Source organism: Pogoniulus pusillus, chromosome 20, assembly GCF_015220805.1.
Source record: "Pogoniulus pusillus isolate bPogPus1 chromosome 20, bPogPus1.pri, whole genome shotgun sequence".
NCBI lineage: Eukaryota > Metazoa > Chordata > Aves > Piciformes > Lybiidae > Pogoniulus > Pogoniulus pusillus.
In genome coordinates, this window is record NC_087283.1 from 7,271,242 (window position 1) to 7,290,526 (window position 19,285).

General features: G+C 41.0%; 1 protein-coding gene and 1 long non-coding RNA gene across 6 annotated transcripts in view; one reads left to right on the forward strand and one right to left on the reverse strand.

The window, feature by feature from the left end:
* The window catches only part of CDH13 (cadherin 13), a 497,598-nt gene extending 487,478 nt beyond the window's left edge, over positions 1 to 10,120 (forward strand). Inside the window, exon 14 of the mRNA XM_064160009.1 lies at positions 4,495 to 10,120. Within this exon, the coding sequence (XP_064016079.1) occupies positions 4,495 to 4,502 (8 nt within the window). The 3' untranslated portion in view covers positions 4,503 to 10,120. The remainder of the gene's footprint in view (positions 1 to 4,494) is intronic.
* Positions 1 to 19,285, reverse strand: part of LOC135184350 (uncharacterized) — a 106,246-nt gene that overhangs the window by 23,482 nt on the left and 63,479 nt on the right. For 4 of the 5 annotated variants that reach the window (XR_010305989.1, XR_010305988.1, XR_010305986.1 and 1 more), the window contains exons 3-9: positions 14,691 to 14,842; positions 13,917 to 14,002; positions 12,824 to 12,953; positions 12,382 to 12,448; positions 12,161 to 12,285; positions 7,524 to 7,567; positions 656 to 730 (exon numbers count right to left, since the gene is read on the reverse strand). This is a non-coding gene — a long non-coding RNA (uncharacterized LOC135184350). The remainder of the gene's footprint in view (positions 1 to 655; positions 731 to 7,523; positions 7,568 to 12,160; positions 12,286 to 12,381; positions 12,449 to 12,823; positions 12,954 to 13,916; positions 14,003 to 14,690; positions 14,843 to 19,285) is intronic. The other variant, XR_010305990.1, reaches the window with a different exon arrangement.

Consider the following 19,285-nt stretch of genomic DNA (forward strand, 5'->3'; position numbering starts at 1 on the left):
CTTTTTTTTTTTTTCTAGAAATGGGACATCACAAACTGTGTGTTTTAAAGATTTAGAAGAAAATTGAGAAAGAGAACATATATCACATGAACCAGCATTAGGAATAAACTTTATATTAGACCACTGTGAAATAGACAGGTAGTGATAGTCATTGAACAAGTCAAAATTATAGGCACCTAATCTACTTGCTTGGTCCTTTTCTTAATAAATTCAGCATCCAAAACCCCATGATTAGATAACAATTCATATCTGTCCTGTGAAGGTTGCCATCAACTTCAACAACTCTTTTGACCTTCCAAATACAGTCAATATCCTATGATTCTGTTCTATGAAAACATCATTAGACTTCAGTGAGAGTAGAAAGGGAGGGTTGTTCTATTTAAGTTTCTTTATCAAATCTCTCTACCCTGAACTGCACATCTTGACCAGTATTTCTGTGGCATTATTTGTACTCCACTCTATTGGTGCATCAGATAAACACATACAATGGTTGTCAATGTTCTTCACCAGCAAAAGCAAACATCATCTTCTAATGCCAAATTACCAGCGCCAACAAATGCCATCTGTTTAAAATAACAAGCTGTGCTTTCTTGTCTGGGACTCGCTAATCATAATAGCAATCATTTAGCCAGGAGGCACATAAAAATACCCTTACCTTTCTGACTGTTGTCTTAAAAGGACTGTGGCTGAATGCCTCTCTCGAGTGTCCAAGAGGTAGAACAGAGGAGACCTGTGAGATAAAAAATGGTGAAGATAACACTAAAGACTTCAGTGAGCCTTTGTTTCTAGACAAATAAGTCATACATAGCTGTGCCAGCTTTGTGCTGCTTGTGAATTCCCCAGATACCTCTAGGGAAAGGTGGAGGGTGACCATGTAAGAGCAGCAATGCAGAATCACCTTTGTGGCTTCCATGCCTGCAGCTGTATGCAGCAAATTACTTCTTGTAAGAAGAGAGAACTCATGTTTAAAACAACACAGGGGGTGTCACAATTGTTGAGTTCTGGACCAGTTATAAAGACTGGGCTCTCAATGGCCAAAAAACCAAAAAAGGAATTTTAAAAATTAGTAGGGATAATGCTCATTTGTGTACAGGTCACTAAACCTGCCAGGCACAGGCATATCAGGGCATTAAGTTCCTAAGACAGTGAGCTAGCATGGATCAGCAAATGTGCCCCCCAAACATACCATTTGTGTGTTTCATGCTCCCAGTATTCCTTAAATACTAATACCTTTTATGTGCTGTTAGCAGATGCAACCTTTAAATCATGTGTGATATAAAATACATAAGGAGTAGGTAATAATTAAAAAAAATGAACACTACCTTATAGAAGCCAGTAGAACACAACCCTAGGAGTCAGTAATCTTTAGGTCTGCTGTTGTAGAGATGAGGCTCAAATGAGAAGTAGGCCTTGTAATTGTTTAGCAGCATGTGTGTACTTCTGCAAGTTTCATTTGAGTCTTTTGGTTTTTTTAATGGGGAGAAGAAAGGGGAAAAAAATAACCAAACCAAACACACATAACCAAACAAGAAAGCTACAATTCCTCTACAGCAAACAATAAAGAACATCAGAAATCCAGCTGGGAAAAGAGGTTTTAAACATGGACCAGATGTTTATCATATCCCCAAAGAATTTATAAAAGAGCAGTTCTGTTGATTGCAGCAGATCTACTTGCATTCATCACTGAGCCTCCTGCACAATAATTTGGCTGAGTTTAATTTCTGTAGAGTTTGTGTTAAGGAGCTCCTGGCCAGAACACGTGTCCAGCAACACCTTATATGGCTATAGCAGAATATTTAGACAGTAAATTTGCACCTGAGAAATTTTAGTTTCTGTGGTTAATATCCAAAGTTAGACTCACCTCTCTATGAGATGTAACCCATCTTGTATCAGCTTCATGAGCAAAGATGAAGACAGATTTGATCTCAAATCTTCTTAATGGAAATGACCAAGGACAATTATCTACTGAAGTTTTACAGCATACAATTTTAAATGTTGATTTTAGTGTGTGTGTTTTGTTGTGCCTTTTTTCTTTTCCAAAGGCCTAAACTAGTCCTTTAGCAATCTACCTTTCCCAGGGGTCAAGTCATCATTCAGAGGAATATATTCCATCTTTTCAAACTCAATTGGGAGTCAAATAATTCTTTTAGCGTAGTTTCAGTCAAGGCTGGTGAAAGGGCTGAGCTGAACCCATAGTGGTCTTGGCAAAGTTTGGAAAGACTGCTGTAGATGTGCCAGCAAAGGCAGATGGCAAGGAGACAGCATTTTATGGATGCTTGCAGGGAGCCCCTCCTACCGCACGTGAAAGGGGAATAAAACAGACATTTCTTCGAGAGCATGCCAGCAACAGCTGCCATTGTGGGCTATGGATGAGGTGAAAAACAGGTCCTGTAAGGATGATACAGGAATATATGCACAGTAGGGAAGAGTCCAAGAAGGAGTCGGAGTGACAGACTAGGTGCAGCAAAAGGCTGGCAAGATGTGAGAGCAGCAGCTTAAATTTGTCAGAGACTGTGAAAAGATGTTGCAAAACAACTGAGGAGAGCCTGGGTAGGAGATATAGCTCTTTGGATAGCTAGAGAAAACCCTTTGGGATGATGTGTGGAAAAAATAATTCTAGATTGAGATATAGCCTAAACGTATAGAACTATAAAGGAGATTCTATGACAAAAACCCTTCCGTTTGTTTCTTGGTTTAGGCTTGAATAAAGGGCAAAAGAATAGTGCTGTCCTGAGCAATCAAAGGAAGAACTAGGAGTGCTTTAGAGTAAAGATTTAAGAGCTCAGTTTTAGCTCTACAGAGCTGTCAGCTAAACACTGAAAAGGTATCAGCTACAGGTCGACATTTCAGTCTGAATGGAAAAGCAGGTAAAGAGAGCAAGATCTCTGAACTGTCAGCACTGAAGCGATTGCTGAACGTGTGTGGTGTCACAGAGAAGGGGAAGAAAGTGAAGTGGAGACAAGAAGGGTTTCCCCAGAAACCTAAGATTGAGGAAATGAGAAAGAAGGACTTGCCAGAAAAAGGATTAGAGAAAGCATAATAAGATGACAAGAGTCATCACAGGAGCCAAGGGAAGCACCAGATTTCCAGGAGTCTGATTAAATGGGTCAAAGGCAGCAGAAAGGTCAGAAAGTATGAAGCTGAGAAACGATTTCAGGAGGAAAAGTCTAGGCAGAGAAGGGCTGGGGTGATGCTTGAAGAAGCAGATGGGATAAAAGGGATTATCAAAAGCAAGCTTCTGTCACAAGAGAAAGAAGCTAGCCTTCAGCAGATAAAACCCAGCATAGCAAAAAGCAAATTCATAACTAAAGCTGAACTAACTGGTTTCAACATGTAATTTACTCAGAAAAGTCAAGGTGTATCATTAGGTAGTAACAATCATAACATCTGCCAATATGATGGAAAATAAATCAGCATATATTGTCCCTTATTTACAAGCTGTTGGTGGCACAGTCACAAGCTGCTTAAATCTGTGTGGTATTTATACATTTTGTGCTGACAGATGCCTCTGGTGAAGATTCAGCTTAATGGATTGTGCAGAAAGCCCATGTAGAAAAGGCCTTGACTCTGCAAGCACTACTTAGCAGTAACTGAAACACCAGTGCAGCATCAACACTGGTCTGGTCACAGATCCAAGGCATGGCCCCTTCTGGGCTGCTATGAAGAAAATTAATTCCATCCCAGCCAAAGCCAGCATAACCAGTAAATCAACACTGTAAAGTCAGAAGCTTTACTCAGTTAAGAGAAGACAGATGCAACTTAGCTCTGTGTTTTGCTATGTTATTCTTACTGCTGTGTCTTTTTACTGTGAAGCCAAATACCTGCAATTTACTAGTGTCCAAGCCATACTGGAGGCAAGTACAACTAATGTTACATTGGCTCCTAGTTGCCATTTTTCTGAACTCCTTTACTACCCTTGTCTTAGCAGAGTGCCCACCTAAAACAAATAAAATCATTCAAGCTGTACTGCCTTCACATTATTAAAATAAAAGACTAGACCACTTAAGATTTCTATTTCTGTGGCAACAAGACTGACATGCAAGCTTATAGTTTGTGAGTGTGCCTGGAAATAAGGCACCATGCCATGGTTTGGGTTTTTGAGGAGGTATTGTTTGCTTGCTCTTGGCTTGCCAGTGTGTGTGCACACAAGGGAGTGACTCACTGGCATTTCACTTGCGCTCTTGCACTAACATAAATGATTAAGGTGCCTAAGAGGGAGAATAAGATCCTGGCCTGAGATTCATGCTCAGACTCCTGCACTACATCTTCCTGAATTGCATTGCAAAGGTCTCTGAATGACCCAAGTGACATTTTGGGGTTTCCTCTTGGAGATTTCTGTTTTCACAAAGAAATGCTGCTGAACCAGGATAATTTATGTTTAATTACTGACAAACATGCATGCTCTCAATCAATAATTTGACGGGGAAAAAACCAAGAAGTTAAAAGCTGCTGTGATCTGCATAGTAATAATCACACACATTTCCCATCGTTTAGGTCTGTAAGAACTCCTGACATTTGAAGCTGTCCTACCGAGTTGCCATGGCAACGAGAGAAAAGAAACCGTCAGCTCTGAAGATTGCAGTTTACAGTTACTGTTCTTCACTACTAGGCCTCAGTTGCTCCAGATTCAGTTTAATTTGCAACCTCACTTACTCTGTCCGACTCTCCATTGGTGTTTGACAGCCTCTGCCCTAACGCCCGTCCATTACTGGATTCCTCTTGCAAGACGCAAGATTTACGTGCGTTTTCTCTGAATGTTAACAGACCATGACTTCCAAACTGGACCCTGGGGGCACACAAAACAGATTGACTCCACTCTTTTTCTATCTGTTGACTTGTTGCTATTCAACTGTTCAGAAAATATTTTGTCTGTGGGTTAGTATTTGTATATGTATGAGTGTATGTATATATATATTTATATAGAGAGAAGAGTTATATGGAGGTTTAGCTTTTATAACGTATTCATCTGGAGCGTACAAGGGACAAGGCAGAGCAATACAGCCACAGATGAATTGCAACTACTCTGCCATGGCTAAACCTACTGTCTTGCTGTTGGTAGTGTGGCCAGGAGGAGAGAGCCACTGGCAATCGTGCTGCTCCAACAGCCGCTTTGTGGACACAGACAAAGCAGGCCCAGGGCTCTGCACTGTCTTGTACCTCAGGTTCAGTGAACAAGAAATGCAAGTCTCCCTGGCTTGTTGCTGAGCTGAGCTGCTCTCCCTGTGCCCCAAGGGAAATTCACAGTCCAGCAGGAGCAGAGCACTTGGCTCCCATTCCAGTGGAAGCTGCACTTGGAAGTGCTGCAAGCTGATCTGTGAGGCCACCTGTGACTAGCACCCTATGGGTCACGATTCACAGCTGTGGGAGCCCTGGGCCTGATTGTAAAGGGGCTAAAGTCAGCTCCCTCTGTGTTCCTGCAGGTAGCTCTTCTCGGGGCAGCCTAAAAAAACTGAAGCCCTGCAGACACAGTTAAGTGAGTGGATGTCTGCAGATGGGGAGCTGATGGGAACAGCAAAGGCAAAGCCCACCTCAGAAGCACTGGTCTCTCTCTCAGCCCCTGTGCAGCTATCAGTACAAACCTCTGCGCAAGGAGGAAAACAGAAGCCCTGTTCTATAAATACAATCACACACATGAGTATATATATATATGTATACATACACACATACACATGTACACACAGTTTCCAGTTAAGAGTAACACGAGCATTTCTTTGTGTGTGTAAACTTACCACACTTGTTTGCAGACATGGAAAAAAGGGTGTTCGTTATAGATGAATATGAATCCTTTTTTATTCTGTGAGCATGTAAGGTCAGAAAAGAAAAAACAAACAACCTTCTAACTGTATCAAGATGATCATCTTGTTAATAAACTGTAAATGATCCATCAAAGCTCACACCAAATTTTTATAAAACGAAAACAAAGAGTATACTAGTGACAGACTGTGGCTTTTATTAGAGCTTGCCAGTAACTAGGGTAAGGTAAGTGTCTTAGAATATTTTAATAAACTTGCTTATTTAAAGTTTAAACAAGAAAGCTTCCTTATGCAATAGAACTTTGCAGCTGCATTCTTTAGTTAGCATTTTTACAGTACCTACAAGTCATACTGTATGTTGTCTTTACTACAGTGAGATTATGAGCATATCTTCCACACCACGTATATGTTTCAATAGTAAAGCTTTTTGGAAGCATTAAAAAGTCCAAACATACATTTACTTTGCCATAATGCTTCACTAGATATTAAATGTGTGCTGGTGGTTAAAAATTGCTGTACAATAGCTTTTCTCTGACTTCCTGTATTGTACCAAATATGAAACTGGTCTCTCTTTTTTTTGTTTTAAATTGTTAATTCAATCAACAGGAGTAATAACAACAGCAACAGAGGACAAATTAGTTTGTGTTGCAAATTTCCCTGATGTTGTAGATGTCTTCAGAAGATAGAAACTGCCTTCACACAAACCTATTTTTCTATTCCAACTTAACTCCTGCAGTCCTGACCAAGCAGCATCTGCCCCGCTCTTGTTTCCCTTGTGGCACGCTCTAGGTTCCAACTGCCACGGCAGTACCTCGGGGCCAGTAGCAGTCTCTGTCCAGCAAGGGCTGCAGGAGTGGGCCATTAGGCAGCTGCAGGTGTTTCAGCAGGAAAGTGCCTGATCTCAAACATTAACATGGACATGCTTCTAGGTCTCTTTCTCTGCCTATGCCTTGTAATAATCATGCACTGCTGCCTTGTCATCAACAATCATGTATTTAAGAAAAATTATATATATATCTATATATATAAAAATGTCAGGTAATTTTTTCAAAAGGAAAAATATTCACCTAATGCATAGCACCCTGGATTTTCAACATGTATACTTACTGAATGCATCCACATGCACACAAAGATAAACTCCACCCTATGCTTTGACCTACAAAACCTCTATCTTGAATAAAAGAAATCCTAATACCCTCCTCCACAAATACTCTCTTTCTGCTTGCTTGCTTCCTCTCCACCCAGTAAAACCCACCTCTGGATTGATACCAATTGACAGTAGTGTCATTTCTACCAAGTACCAGAAGAAGCTACCCCTTTCTTGTTCAAAACGAGGCTCATGTAGAATGTGATGGATCATTCCAAAGGCATCCAAAATGAAGAACAAAGGAAAATGTCATCTGCCTGGAACCACAGTAACAATGAGAAGATTCTTTCTACCACTTTGTACCCAAAGACAAGAGATCTTTCTTCTTGGGTAATACTGCAACCTTTTGACACATAGAGAGTTCAGTACCATGGCCTTCATTCACCATTACTACTTTATTTCTGCACCTAGATAAAAGCCTCTCAACCTCTACCATGTGCCTCTAGACCTGAGATGGAGCTAATCATTGGAGAACCTAAGCACACACAGAGAAGGTGAAGCTGCCATGTTATTGTTTCTTCCTCTCTATGACAGAGAGAACAAAGCCCATTTAACATGAGATTGTGGCACTTTCTGTAGTGTTATACAAGTGACAAGCCATGTTAGAGTCTGAATTTTCCTACCTGAATAAGCTTGTCTTCTCTAGCTCAAAAATGATCCTCATTTCCTGAAACAAAAGAGCAACAATAATTTATTAGTTTTCCTGCAGTATCATAACAAATAAAAAAAAGTAGAGACGATACAAAATTGATGCTCAGTGTTCATTCAGCTAAGCTTACTGGTTTTATAACATAGCACTTATTTCTGCCTAGCTATTTTAGCCACTACAACCTTATCTCAAGACTATATTTGTTGACATATAAGGCTGCCTAGAGTCAGAAAGGTGGGGAACTTATTGATTGTCATTTTATAACATGCACAAAACTTCTTGTGTGAAAAGCCATTTCACTTGAAATGAGCATCTGCTGTTAAAGTACAGATTTGGTATAACAATCAGTGAGAGGAGTTTATTAGCAAGACGAAGGTCTCATTTGTGGTGCACTTGCTAACTCAACCCCTTTCTGTACACCTCATACATGTGCTTTCACAATATACTTCTGTGCAGTTGTTAATGTACGTTTCATTCAGTAACTGTAGGTCTGGAGATTAAAACAAAGGGACACAAGCTGAATTTCCTACTGGGTACTGAGGAAAATGAGGTAAGAGTGGAACACTGGCTAATACACTTTCTGAGCCCTGTTCTCATCATGTTTACACTGGTGTAAATCAAAGAGCAACTCCATTACTAGAACTGGTTGAGATTCAGTTAATCATATCTAGATTAAATTTTTCATCCAAACCTCCTCTCATATTGCTTTTATTGGTCTGCTGTAGAGCAATATTTGTCATGGGATCAGCGAGTGCTTATATATTATCAAAGTCTGTCTTTTTATGATGTACAGAGAAACCTACAGCTCAGATACCTCCCAGAGATGACTCACTTCCTTCACTGACCACGTTAACGGGTCTCTAAGGCACCCAACACAATTTGGTTTAGCCCAAAATGTCTGTGGCCTCTGGTCAAATAATTCGTCCTGGTCTCTTGTGTAGTCATTTAAGTTAGAGATCACTATAGTACAAACCTCATTTATTAAAGACTTCCAAATCAGTTTGTGAGGCCCTAGCTTGAATGTTTTATCACTACAAAAAGACAGACATATGTTGTATTAGCAACTTCTACACTGCTGGCCTTTCTTTTGCAAAGACCTCCTGTCTGGAATACCAAGAAAGCTGCCAGTTTTCTTCTCCATTGTTCTTGATACACTCAGCCCCTTGAAGCAACAGGATTTTGTACACAAATAACTTTACAGCACTGTTTGTCTAAAGGCTGTTTCTTTCTGCATGGGTTTAATAATATCTTATTTAATTAAAACAAACAACCACAAGATAAATTATATTGCAGTCACACCAACTAGAGAACATCAAATCCTGAGCTTGTCTTCCCTAGAAACTCTGTTGTCTGATACACTGCCCAATGCTAACAAAATATAGATAACCAAATTGGAAAGTTCTCTTTCAAGTGACTCTGTGATCTATAATCTTTAGCATGAACGTGCAAAGTATCTTAGTAATTATCATCGCAGCTATCCTGTTTAAAGCCATTTTACTGTGTAAAAAACCACAACCCATTGACTGCACCAATCTCCTGCCTCACATCAAGACAAGCTGGTGGATTTATTTGTCCGGATGAAAGGGATACACTCAGTGGAAAGTAACTAGTTGCACAATTGCTATGTGTGTGTATATATGTAGATATATAGAGATATACACATACACATATAAAAATATATATATAAAAAAATAAATATATGCAGATAGAGGAAGACTAATACAACACAAGGACTTGGGATAAGCAGTTTAATTCCATGAATTATGGATGAACACGAGTTAAGGGACAAGCACAGCCAAGCATCTGCCAAACCAGTCTGGTTTAAAGAAAAAAGGGGAAAAGACCCACAGACTAAGTGCCAGACATATCCCAGCTCTCATGTTGCATTTATGTTACCTTTAGCTGTCCCCTCTTAACACAATCACATCACTTGAAGATATGTGTAATTGTCTACTGACTCATTTTCAGTTGTCCATGCATCAGTAGGTCACCAGTAGCGGAAAGGGAAGAGTTTATAGCCAAAATTCTGCATTACTGTGCTTTCAGTAGGACAGCTATATGGGAAAGTTTCATCCACCCCTTGAACATCACACATCTCCTCTGCACCAGCAAATGGCTGTGTTTGATGGATGGGGTGAAAACATAGTCCTAAGACAGACTGTGTGTCCCGGCACACACACCCTGCCTGGGGCTGCAGAGCAAGGGCTTGTCTGGGAAACTTGGGGGCAAATTCAGTATGAACAAGCTGTGTTGTTACTGCCATTTCAGACAGAATCCTCCTGTCAAATCATATTTGCCCCATAACAAACGCTGTCTCTAAGTTACCACCAAGATATTTTTTAAATGATTTTCTTTCTTATTTTTAAAGTTCAAGTAAGGAGGAAAATATTTTGTTTGGTTTTAAAGATATTTAATTCAGCTACTTTTCCAGTTAATTGTTCCTTTGGACCCTAGTTGCTGAATTGCTTGCTGTTTCTGAGGTGTAAATAAACGTTTTGATTTATGACGTGGTTGCAAAGAAACTTGTAATTTATTTGTGAAATGCTCCAATAAAGGATCTATGGGCTTTTACCTTTGTCTGGGCCTAGACCTTCCTGATGCAATGCAGCACGAGTGGAGGACTACAAAATGACCCTCAGACTGCCAAAGGGCTGGAATCGCCTGTGCTAACTACAAGAAACTCCCACGCTGCTCCAAGTAAAAAGAGATAAATTGCAGCCTTCATCACCACCATGCCATGGTTCCAGGATGCGAGTCTGAAGGTCAGAGAGGTAAATAAGGTTTGACCACACGTGAAAGCACTAGCAGACCTTTCAGCATCTTTGAGTCACAGCAAAAGTCTGCCCCACTTTCACTAACCCAAAGCTGGATCAGATGTCCCTAGGCTGGGCTGTGTGCAGGAGCTGTAATCAATTTTTGTTATATGCTCTTTCTGCTTTACCTGGCCACCTTCCCCACCTATCACCATCCAGGCAGCTTCTCTAGAAGAGTCAGGCACAAAAAGTAACCGTTGCAAATGGCACAGAACTGGCCTGAACAAACATCAGTTGGCAAGGATCACTGTGGGCTGCTACAAGACCACATTTCTGTCACCACTATGACGGCTGGTTATAGTTGGTACTGCCACAGTCTGTGGTAATGTCTGATAAGCTCTCTTCCTGACCTTAGCTCCTGTGGAAATGTTGCTACATGAACGCACTCCGCTTGTTGTCCTGATTCGGGTAACCTAATTACAAAGCTTTCGATCCCTTGTTGCCTTAAAAGCCCAGACTCTTCCAGGCCAGGCTGCCCCAAACAGCTGGCACTGCTTTAATGCCCTCCAGTACTAGGAACCACAGACTTCACTGGCAAGGCTTACTCTTTCAGCATGCTGTGCTCCCAGTAGGAGGGCTTAAGTTTTGTAAGGTACCATTTTCTTTTTCATTGAGCTCTCATAATCCACTTATCAGAGAATCACAGAATGTCAGGGGCTGGAAGGGACCTCGAAAGATCATCTGGTCCAACCCCACTGCCAGAGCAGGATCACACTGGAATGCATCCAGATGGTTCTTGAATATCTCCAGAGAGAGATTCCACAACCTGGGCAGCCTGTTCCAGTGCTCTGTCATACTCACACTGAAAAAATTCTTCCTCGAGTGTGCATGGAACCTCCCATGCCTCAACTTCCACCCATTGCCCTTTGACCTGTCACTGAGCATCACTGAGGAGAGTCTGGCTCCATCCTCTATCCTTATGAAGAGAAAGGAAGTGGGGTGTACCTTTCTTTGCTGCCAGCTACTCCCAGATAGTGAAATAAACAATAAGTCTGGCCCAGAATCCAGAACAGGGAAAAAAAAACCAGCATCTTAGGTAAATTACAATCCTGTGGGAAATTTGCACTAAATCATTATTGTGTCTTTAGCAGGAAAACCTTTTTTTCCAGCACAAAGCTGGAGCATCTTGACTTTCCAAAATTCCTGCAAGTTATTTCTTAGATTTTCTGGGAAGTTAAGAAAGTGACAGAGACACATAAAGATAGAAGATCCCTGGAAATAGTCTTTTAGTACATCTGAGCATAAAGGAATCTGAAGGCGAGAGAGGTTAGCACTTGAGGGAAACATTTGACTACAAGCCACAGCAGCATACTTTCACCAAGACTCGTCTCTAGCTTTTGCCTGTTGCTGATGATTTATCATACTTTAAACCTGAAGGGTCGTTTTTAAATGTGGTCTGTAATAAGTGGAGGAAGAAAGACCATAGATGAAACTTGTGGTGTCATTGAGATCATTACCTGAAAGTCACAGCAAAATCCTGTCACCTTCTTTGATCTCAGTTGAGACTATTGCCCTAATCTAATGCTGTGCCTTGTACCTCAAGAGGTGTTTGAAAGAGTACAAAGGTAAATTATAAGCAAGGAAATGTTAACAGAGTTAGAAAATGCTGAACCGTTTTGAGCTAGATAGAAGCTTTCTGTTGCTCTTTCAACCTTCCTCTGTCTTATCTAACAGCACAAGTTCTGAGTTGCAGTCTACTGTTGCTTGATAACTTTGCACAGTTCAATTCAGTTACACTTTTTTCTCCAGCAGTAGTAAATCAGATCAGTCCCTTCTGGCTTCAGTAAAACCTTCTTACCTGCAGAAACAAAGTAAGGGTCATTGCTCCTGCTGTAAAGCTATTGGGATGCTCTTCCTCAGCCACCACACCTCTGGCTGGACTCTACTCATCCACCGCCCAGTGCTTGATGACCTTCGTTGCTCCTGTGGTTCCAACAGCAAGTAAGTTACTCTAGTCCAGTACACTTCAACATTCTGTGGCAGTGTATTTTATTACTTATGACTCATTTTGCAACTTACAGTTTTCACAGGTAGTTGTGGGGTCCTCGCTGTCACTGCTGTGGCCAGAGGTACTTGTTCTGACTAACTGTCCCAAACAAGAACAGCACAAGTGTTTAACACTGCTTTGCACTGCCAGGCATGCTGAAAGAGCAGAATGTAGAACACAGGCAACGAGCAACTCATGAACAGCATTCTGCAATACAATTACAGCACTGGAGTGATTGGTTTGTGAAGAGGGACGTTCATAAGAGGCTTCTGGTGGTGTGTTTTAAAAGAAAAACAAAACAAAACCCAAACCCTCACAGTGTTGTCATTTCAAACTGACTCTGCATGTTTTTAACAGAATGGTAATGAAAACAGCATAGACAACATCTAAGGACCGGATTAAATCTTCATGTCACTACCAGCTTTTAAAAGGTTTGGCTTTATGAAGGTGTTCATTGTTGTTTACACCTATTACCTCGCTTCATGCCAGCAGCCACTTAGGAGCAAATTCCACACTCCGCTAATTTTGCCTCTCCAGTTATCTTGTCAGCTTCACCCTTGCTGTAACTGATCTGCTGGGGCAGAGGCAAGATAACGAGTCCAGCCTGCAGTTGGAAATGACAGCAAATCAAATAGTGCTTTCTTGTATGCAAATAAACAAACAATCACATCAGCTGCTTCTCATTCTTTGTGCTATTCCATCTGCTGCAGCAAAGCAACAGTGCTGTGAGATACTTTGCAAGTAGCTATAAAACAGAGATTGCAACCTGCCTTGGGATTACAGCATGCATCATTGACTTGGCTAGTACTAAGGGAGTTAGCCTTTGCTGGGATTTGAACACCTAATTCCCAGCCACAGCACTAAAAAGCCAGAAGCCTAATTGCTGTTACTTCACATTCCACTCCAAATAGATAAAGTTGCCTAATTATAAACTGGCTCTCTAATTTAAAGTCATCATGAGCTAGTATACACTGAAATGTTTCCTACATCTCTAAGGTAACTTAGTTGTCATCTTCTTTCATACTGAGCAAAACCAGCAAACCCTTTAGAGAGTATGCTCCAATTAACAGCTACTCAGCTTTTCATATACTGCGCTGTTGAAAAGGAAAAGGTAGAGGAGACTTAATTCATATGAGGATCATAGGTAACATGACAGAGTCCACAGTTGCAGCAAAGTATAAACAAGATATTACAGAGTAATTAGAACAAACCTCACTACAAGACAATGAGTCTAAAGCAAAGGTTTAGTCTTTTTGGTGCAATAAAATTCACCTGTGTAAACTGTGTCTATTGGCTGCATCACGGAAGAGCTAGATCAGTGCTGGAAAGCCCAGTCTTGGTGCCTGGCAAGTTTTGCTGTGGCTATTAGTGGCAAAACCTGCACTAAGCCATAAGAGAACCTCTTGCTCTTGGAGACTGCATAGAGAAGCCAAAACAACAATGGCTCTAGAGAGAAACCCTTTGAGCTGGGCAAAATCCCCTGTATCCTCAGCCCTGCCAAGGCCTTAGTGCAGCTGCTCATCATCACACTGGCAGAGCCAACTGCAGGATTTTGACCTATGCATACCCATCAAGCTGTGCTCTCTTGTGCCTTTAGTCCCAACAGATCACAAAGTGCCCTTTCCTCGTTCTGCTTCGGTGATAGGGACAGAACTGCAAGACAAAGATTGAAATACAGACACAGTCAGGCACAGTTTTAAACCATCCTGGAAGCAGAGCCAGTTGGAGACTTATCCTCTTGGCAAGCACAGCCATGCAGCATGATGGCCAAAGAGAGAGGGTGAAGAGGGACCTCATGCTAGTACCTCCGACAAACACCAGCCTGAGAGCCTTTCGCAGAGGAGGAACAACCTCCTCAGCCACCCAAACATGAAGCCAGGGGGACTGAGTAGCCCTGCGGTCATGCAGCAGCTGCAGACTGCTGCCAGACATTGCACCCTGTGGCAGTTTTGAGGCACATGTCAGGCCCCATGCACTGCTGGGCTGCCAGATTTTGTGAGAGGCTGGTAGACTCCCCCCATACCGGCACATGGAACAATAGTATTAAGCAGAAGAAGGTTTGCTTGGTTGGGTGCCCCACTCCCACTTTTCTCCCTCTGTTAAGACAGTTGTCATCATGTGATTTCTGTGCCATTGGCATCCAGTCACTCTTGCACTGATGCTCTAGCTTGGCACCTTATTAAAGAGCCATCTCTTGTATCAGTTCTGTGATCAATGTGCTTTTAACTGTTGTCGTCTGTGGCCATTTACGCAGTGCGTGGGCTGCAGTACTTCCTCACACTCTTAATTTCTGTTCCCTGGCACTGTGTACATTGCTCTTTAGCAAATGAACACTCAGTACCTGCAGCTAATGAAAATGTGTGCTGCACACAGCCCTTTCTTCTGCAGTTGAGTGGATACAATCCAAGGCTTGCTTCAGTTTGTTTGTTCTTCAGTTTTAAACAAAAGTCCTCTTGCTACGGCAGCTCCTCTTCATCTCTTGTCCTGCTTAGGCTAAGAGACAGCAGCATTATGAGCATTTGGAGGTCATTATTCAGTGGAGTCATAACTCATAACAAAAACAGATACATGAATGCAATAGATTCATTGTTCAAAAGAAAGTACTAAAATATGTGTGCATATATATAAATATAAGCAGCTAAGGCAATGAGTTTCACAGAGAGCAATAGGCTATATCTTTAATTGGTTATTAAGGAGTGAGTACTCATTAACAGCTCAGTTCACTTGGAAAAAAAATAGTACAATGCAATTAAACTGTACTACAGACTAATTAATATGGGAATTAGGGCAATTCAAACACCTTTCAATAGATGGAAGGATGGAAGTGGGGACAGTAGGTAGCAGGGACTTGTCCCAGTCATCTTTATCAGCCTAGCAGATAGATTTTCTGCTATTGTAGGGTTGTGCTGAGGGTTCTATACTTATGATTTAGTTTCAAAGGAAATCTGGAGAGGAAAAAAATGTTTTCTGATGTGGGCCTTCAAAGACTGGTGAAGCACTCCTTGAAAAAAAAGAAAGAATGAAAGAAGTGGATTCATATATCACTTACTCCTAGCCATAACACCATCAATGCTCACTTTGTTTCTATAGAGACCCGCTCTTGGTCTCTGTTCCCTTCCTTTACACAAATAAATTTGAAATACCCTAAGACTTAATAACAGAACATTTTCAGCCTGCTTAGCTCCTCAGTCATGTAGCATCTTCTCCCTATGGGACATCCTTGTTAGTTTGTTCTTACCAAAGGCCGCCGTGTCAAGAAGCATTCTTACAAGCTGTCCAATTTCTTGTGAGTCAGAAGGCATTTACCAGTTATAAACCAGACTTTCATGAAAAGTATAGTGCTGCCTTTCTTATAATTGAGATTGAAGAAGGATGTCAAATCTCTAAGGAAACACCACTGAAGCAGTTTGTTGGCCTTTTTTTAAAGTGCTCAGACCGAAAGTTAGCCTGCTTAGAAGCTGGATGTCACACGAGTTCAGGCTGAGAACTTGCCACTCACTTTTGACAGCACTGGAGTCCCACAAGCAGTTAAGCAGCTAAGGACCCTGTTGCAGAGATTTGCTAAAAATACCTCTTTACACCCCAGGATGGGCTTCAGACTAAAAGCTCAGCTCAAATTTGATGATGCTGGTGGTGCTTATGAACTGTTCCCATGAAAGTCTGGGTCTTGTTATATGTTGGTGTGGACTTCAGAAATCAGTCCACTCCAAATTCTGCCTCTTGGAGTTTCAGGCTTTCTTGGCAGTACACAACTCTACTGTTACAACCAGAACTAAAGTGTAGGCCTGAGCTGTTCTTAGCATCTGATGTTTGACTGACCTAAGCTTCTGGATGCCCAACTGGCTGAATCTCTCTTGCTTCACACCTTGCATGCACTTACACAAGTGGTGCATTTACACCAAAACACACCACTATGGATCAGATGAGCTTCGATTCATCAACATTTCTTCACAGCCTGCAGAACTGCAAATTACTCTGTAGGATGACAGACGCTGATCTGGCTACTAGAAAACTCTGCTACATAGCTGTTTGGCAAACCAAAATCCATTCACAGACACCCATTCATTTGAGAGAGATGTCACTGGCCTAACACAATGGGCTTCTTTCAAGTCTTCCCTTGTATTTAATTCTGTTATTTCTCCATTAATAAATAAAATCCCCATTGGTTTATGGCTGTAAGAGATTAAAACAACCACCTTCTTTTCATGTCCACATTGTGCAGTACTGATGGAGTCTGGCAACAGTTGAATCCTGGCTCACTCTCTGTTCTGTTTTCCTTATTAGCATTTTGCTTGGCTGTCCCTGCCAAAGCCCCATGGACATTTCTGAACTCTGAATTGTTGCAAATATTGCAACGTCCAAGTGCGACATGAACTGCATGGAAGCTCCTGGGAACCTGTTAACAGCATATTAACAATAACCTCAAGTTCACAGGAAACAACAGGCACCTGTTCAATGGGGAACATGTTCTTAAATTGACACTCAATTATCACTGCATATTTTAGCATCGTTTTTGCACCTTATCAAAGGCCTACTACGAATCTTGGAAGCCTGTTTACTAATTTTAAACCAGTCTTCACATACCAAGACAAAAACTGGAGCATACAAACCACTTTGCATTTGAAAAACCTCTGTTATTTGTTGCAATTCTGAATGTGAATTGAGATGCCAATTTGTAAGACAGGTGCTTAATCCTGATGATTATCTCTAAGACGTCACAGTCATGTAAGATAGATTTGCCTTAAAAAACAAAACCCAAAATTAAGATATTAAGAATAAAAGAAATGGTTAATAGTGGTCCAGGAAACCTTTCTGGTAATAGTGATGTTTGAAAGTATTTTAAAACTATTGTGTGATTTAAACCATTACCTGCATTGTAAAGACATTTGTATTATCAAGAGCCTACTATAAAAAGATACCTGTATTTATTTAGTGCCCCAGGAGTGAAGTACAGCCCTAAATACTACCCAGCTGTTACTCATATGTACAACATGGAGCTCTGAAGGATTGCATTAATACAGAACAAGCCTTTGCACCTCCAGAGAAGGTTCATGTACCCATCAAGAGCTGATGCAAGGTCTGTGATTTGACTGCTTTTATGGTTACCCTCACAGCATCTGCCAGCCCTTCAGTCACCCTCCCAAAGCAGCCTGTTCTCCTTGGGAGAAACTGCTCAAGAAGAGGTTCTCAAGCAGTTGAAGGAGTTCTGCTGAAACACAGTGGCCTCTCCAGCCTACTGGCATAAGGACAGACCAAAGCCTGTCAACAAATGACTTCCAGGAGACTGACTGTGGACAGGTCTGGGTAAACAACCTGTCATTAATATCTGACTAAATCAATCAGCCAAAGTCATTCACTCAGACTCCACAGGTTCGTCACTTGTGCAAATCATATCTAGCTTAGCCATTTCTCATTACCAAATTAGTTTTTCCTTCCTGTCTGCTGTGATTGCTCTGTCACCCAAACTCAGATGTTTTTTTCATCTCTCATTTAGACTTTTTATAATTCCTCCAGCCTTATCCAAACTGTCTCCAAATGATGGTTAATAATTAATACTTCATTAACTATGGTCTTACTCCTGAGCACTTCACTACTTTAGCAGCAGGATGGTGTGTTTTCACTTTATAATACCAGACAAATTTAACTTCTGAGTTGACTCTAGGAGGGTCAAGACTGGCATGTCTTTCTAGTTACAAACAACTGTTCTTAATCTGTGGTTCTATCCTTCATGTTCTCCAGGGTAGCGACACAAAACTATCTCATGTAATGAGCACTCCCAAGGATGGGGAGGTGAAATGAATAATTTGATACCACATGACTGAATAAATAATATTGAATACATGACAATTGAATGATCATAGAATCAGTAAGGGTTGGAAGGGACCACAAGGATCATCCAGTTCCAAGCCCCTTGCCATGGGCAGGGACACCCTACCCTAGATCAGGCTGGCCAGATTGTCTCTTTATTCTGTGTAGCATACATCTGTGTCTGAAAATATTTCCCATTTATAGAGATATCTCAAAAAACAATTGAGAGGGATGCACACACACACACATACACTATACAATGATGCATAGGCACTATACACATATGGCTTGTTTCAAATGAAGTTTCTAAGAAACAAGCAGAAAAGCAAGATAATGGATCCAAGTAATTTGTCTTCTAAATAGGCATGTTTAATTTTATATATATTTATATATATATATATATATATATAAATATTTGCAACTACATCTGAGCTATTACTCAGGATGGTTGCTGCTATTGCAGAAAAAGAAATCCAACAAAACCTATACCATGAAGTAGTCTTTCTTCCATTACAGACAAGAACAGTTTTTATCTGGAATAACCTAGAAGAGCTCTCCTCTGCTAAAGTTAGGCCTGAGATATAGCAGTGGTGTGTCCAGGCATACATGTTTGTATGTGAGAAAGAAGAAATCTCTTTTACTGTGCTTCCAAGAGGGAGATTTTGTAATAAAATACTGCTTCATCTCTGTCAGCTTCCACTTACCAACACGTGGCACTGAAAGTTTGCAGATAGCACATTCTGTGTAACGTGATGAGAAATTCTGGATGATATAACATAAATCAGGAACGGTTTTAAGGACATAGCGACACAGTCCCATGACAAAACCATCTTTCTTTTAACAGTAACTATTAATGTGCAATTTGGAATTGCCAGGCTAAAGCCATACAGCTTGATCTCTAGAGTTAGGTTCACGAGGGATTTTTCTTCTGCTGGGAATGTGAAAGCTCTAGAAACATACCTGCACACTTTCTCCTAATTTTCTTGGATTTTCCCTCCTCTCCCCTCAACACATGATGCTCTGAATTCTTTCCTGCTTTCTTATTAGCAATTCAAATCCATGTTCTGTCCTGAATCTACATTCAGGCAAGTCACACTGACACCAGCACCGGATTTATGAGGGAAAAAT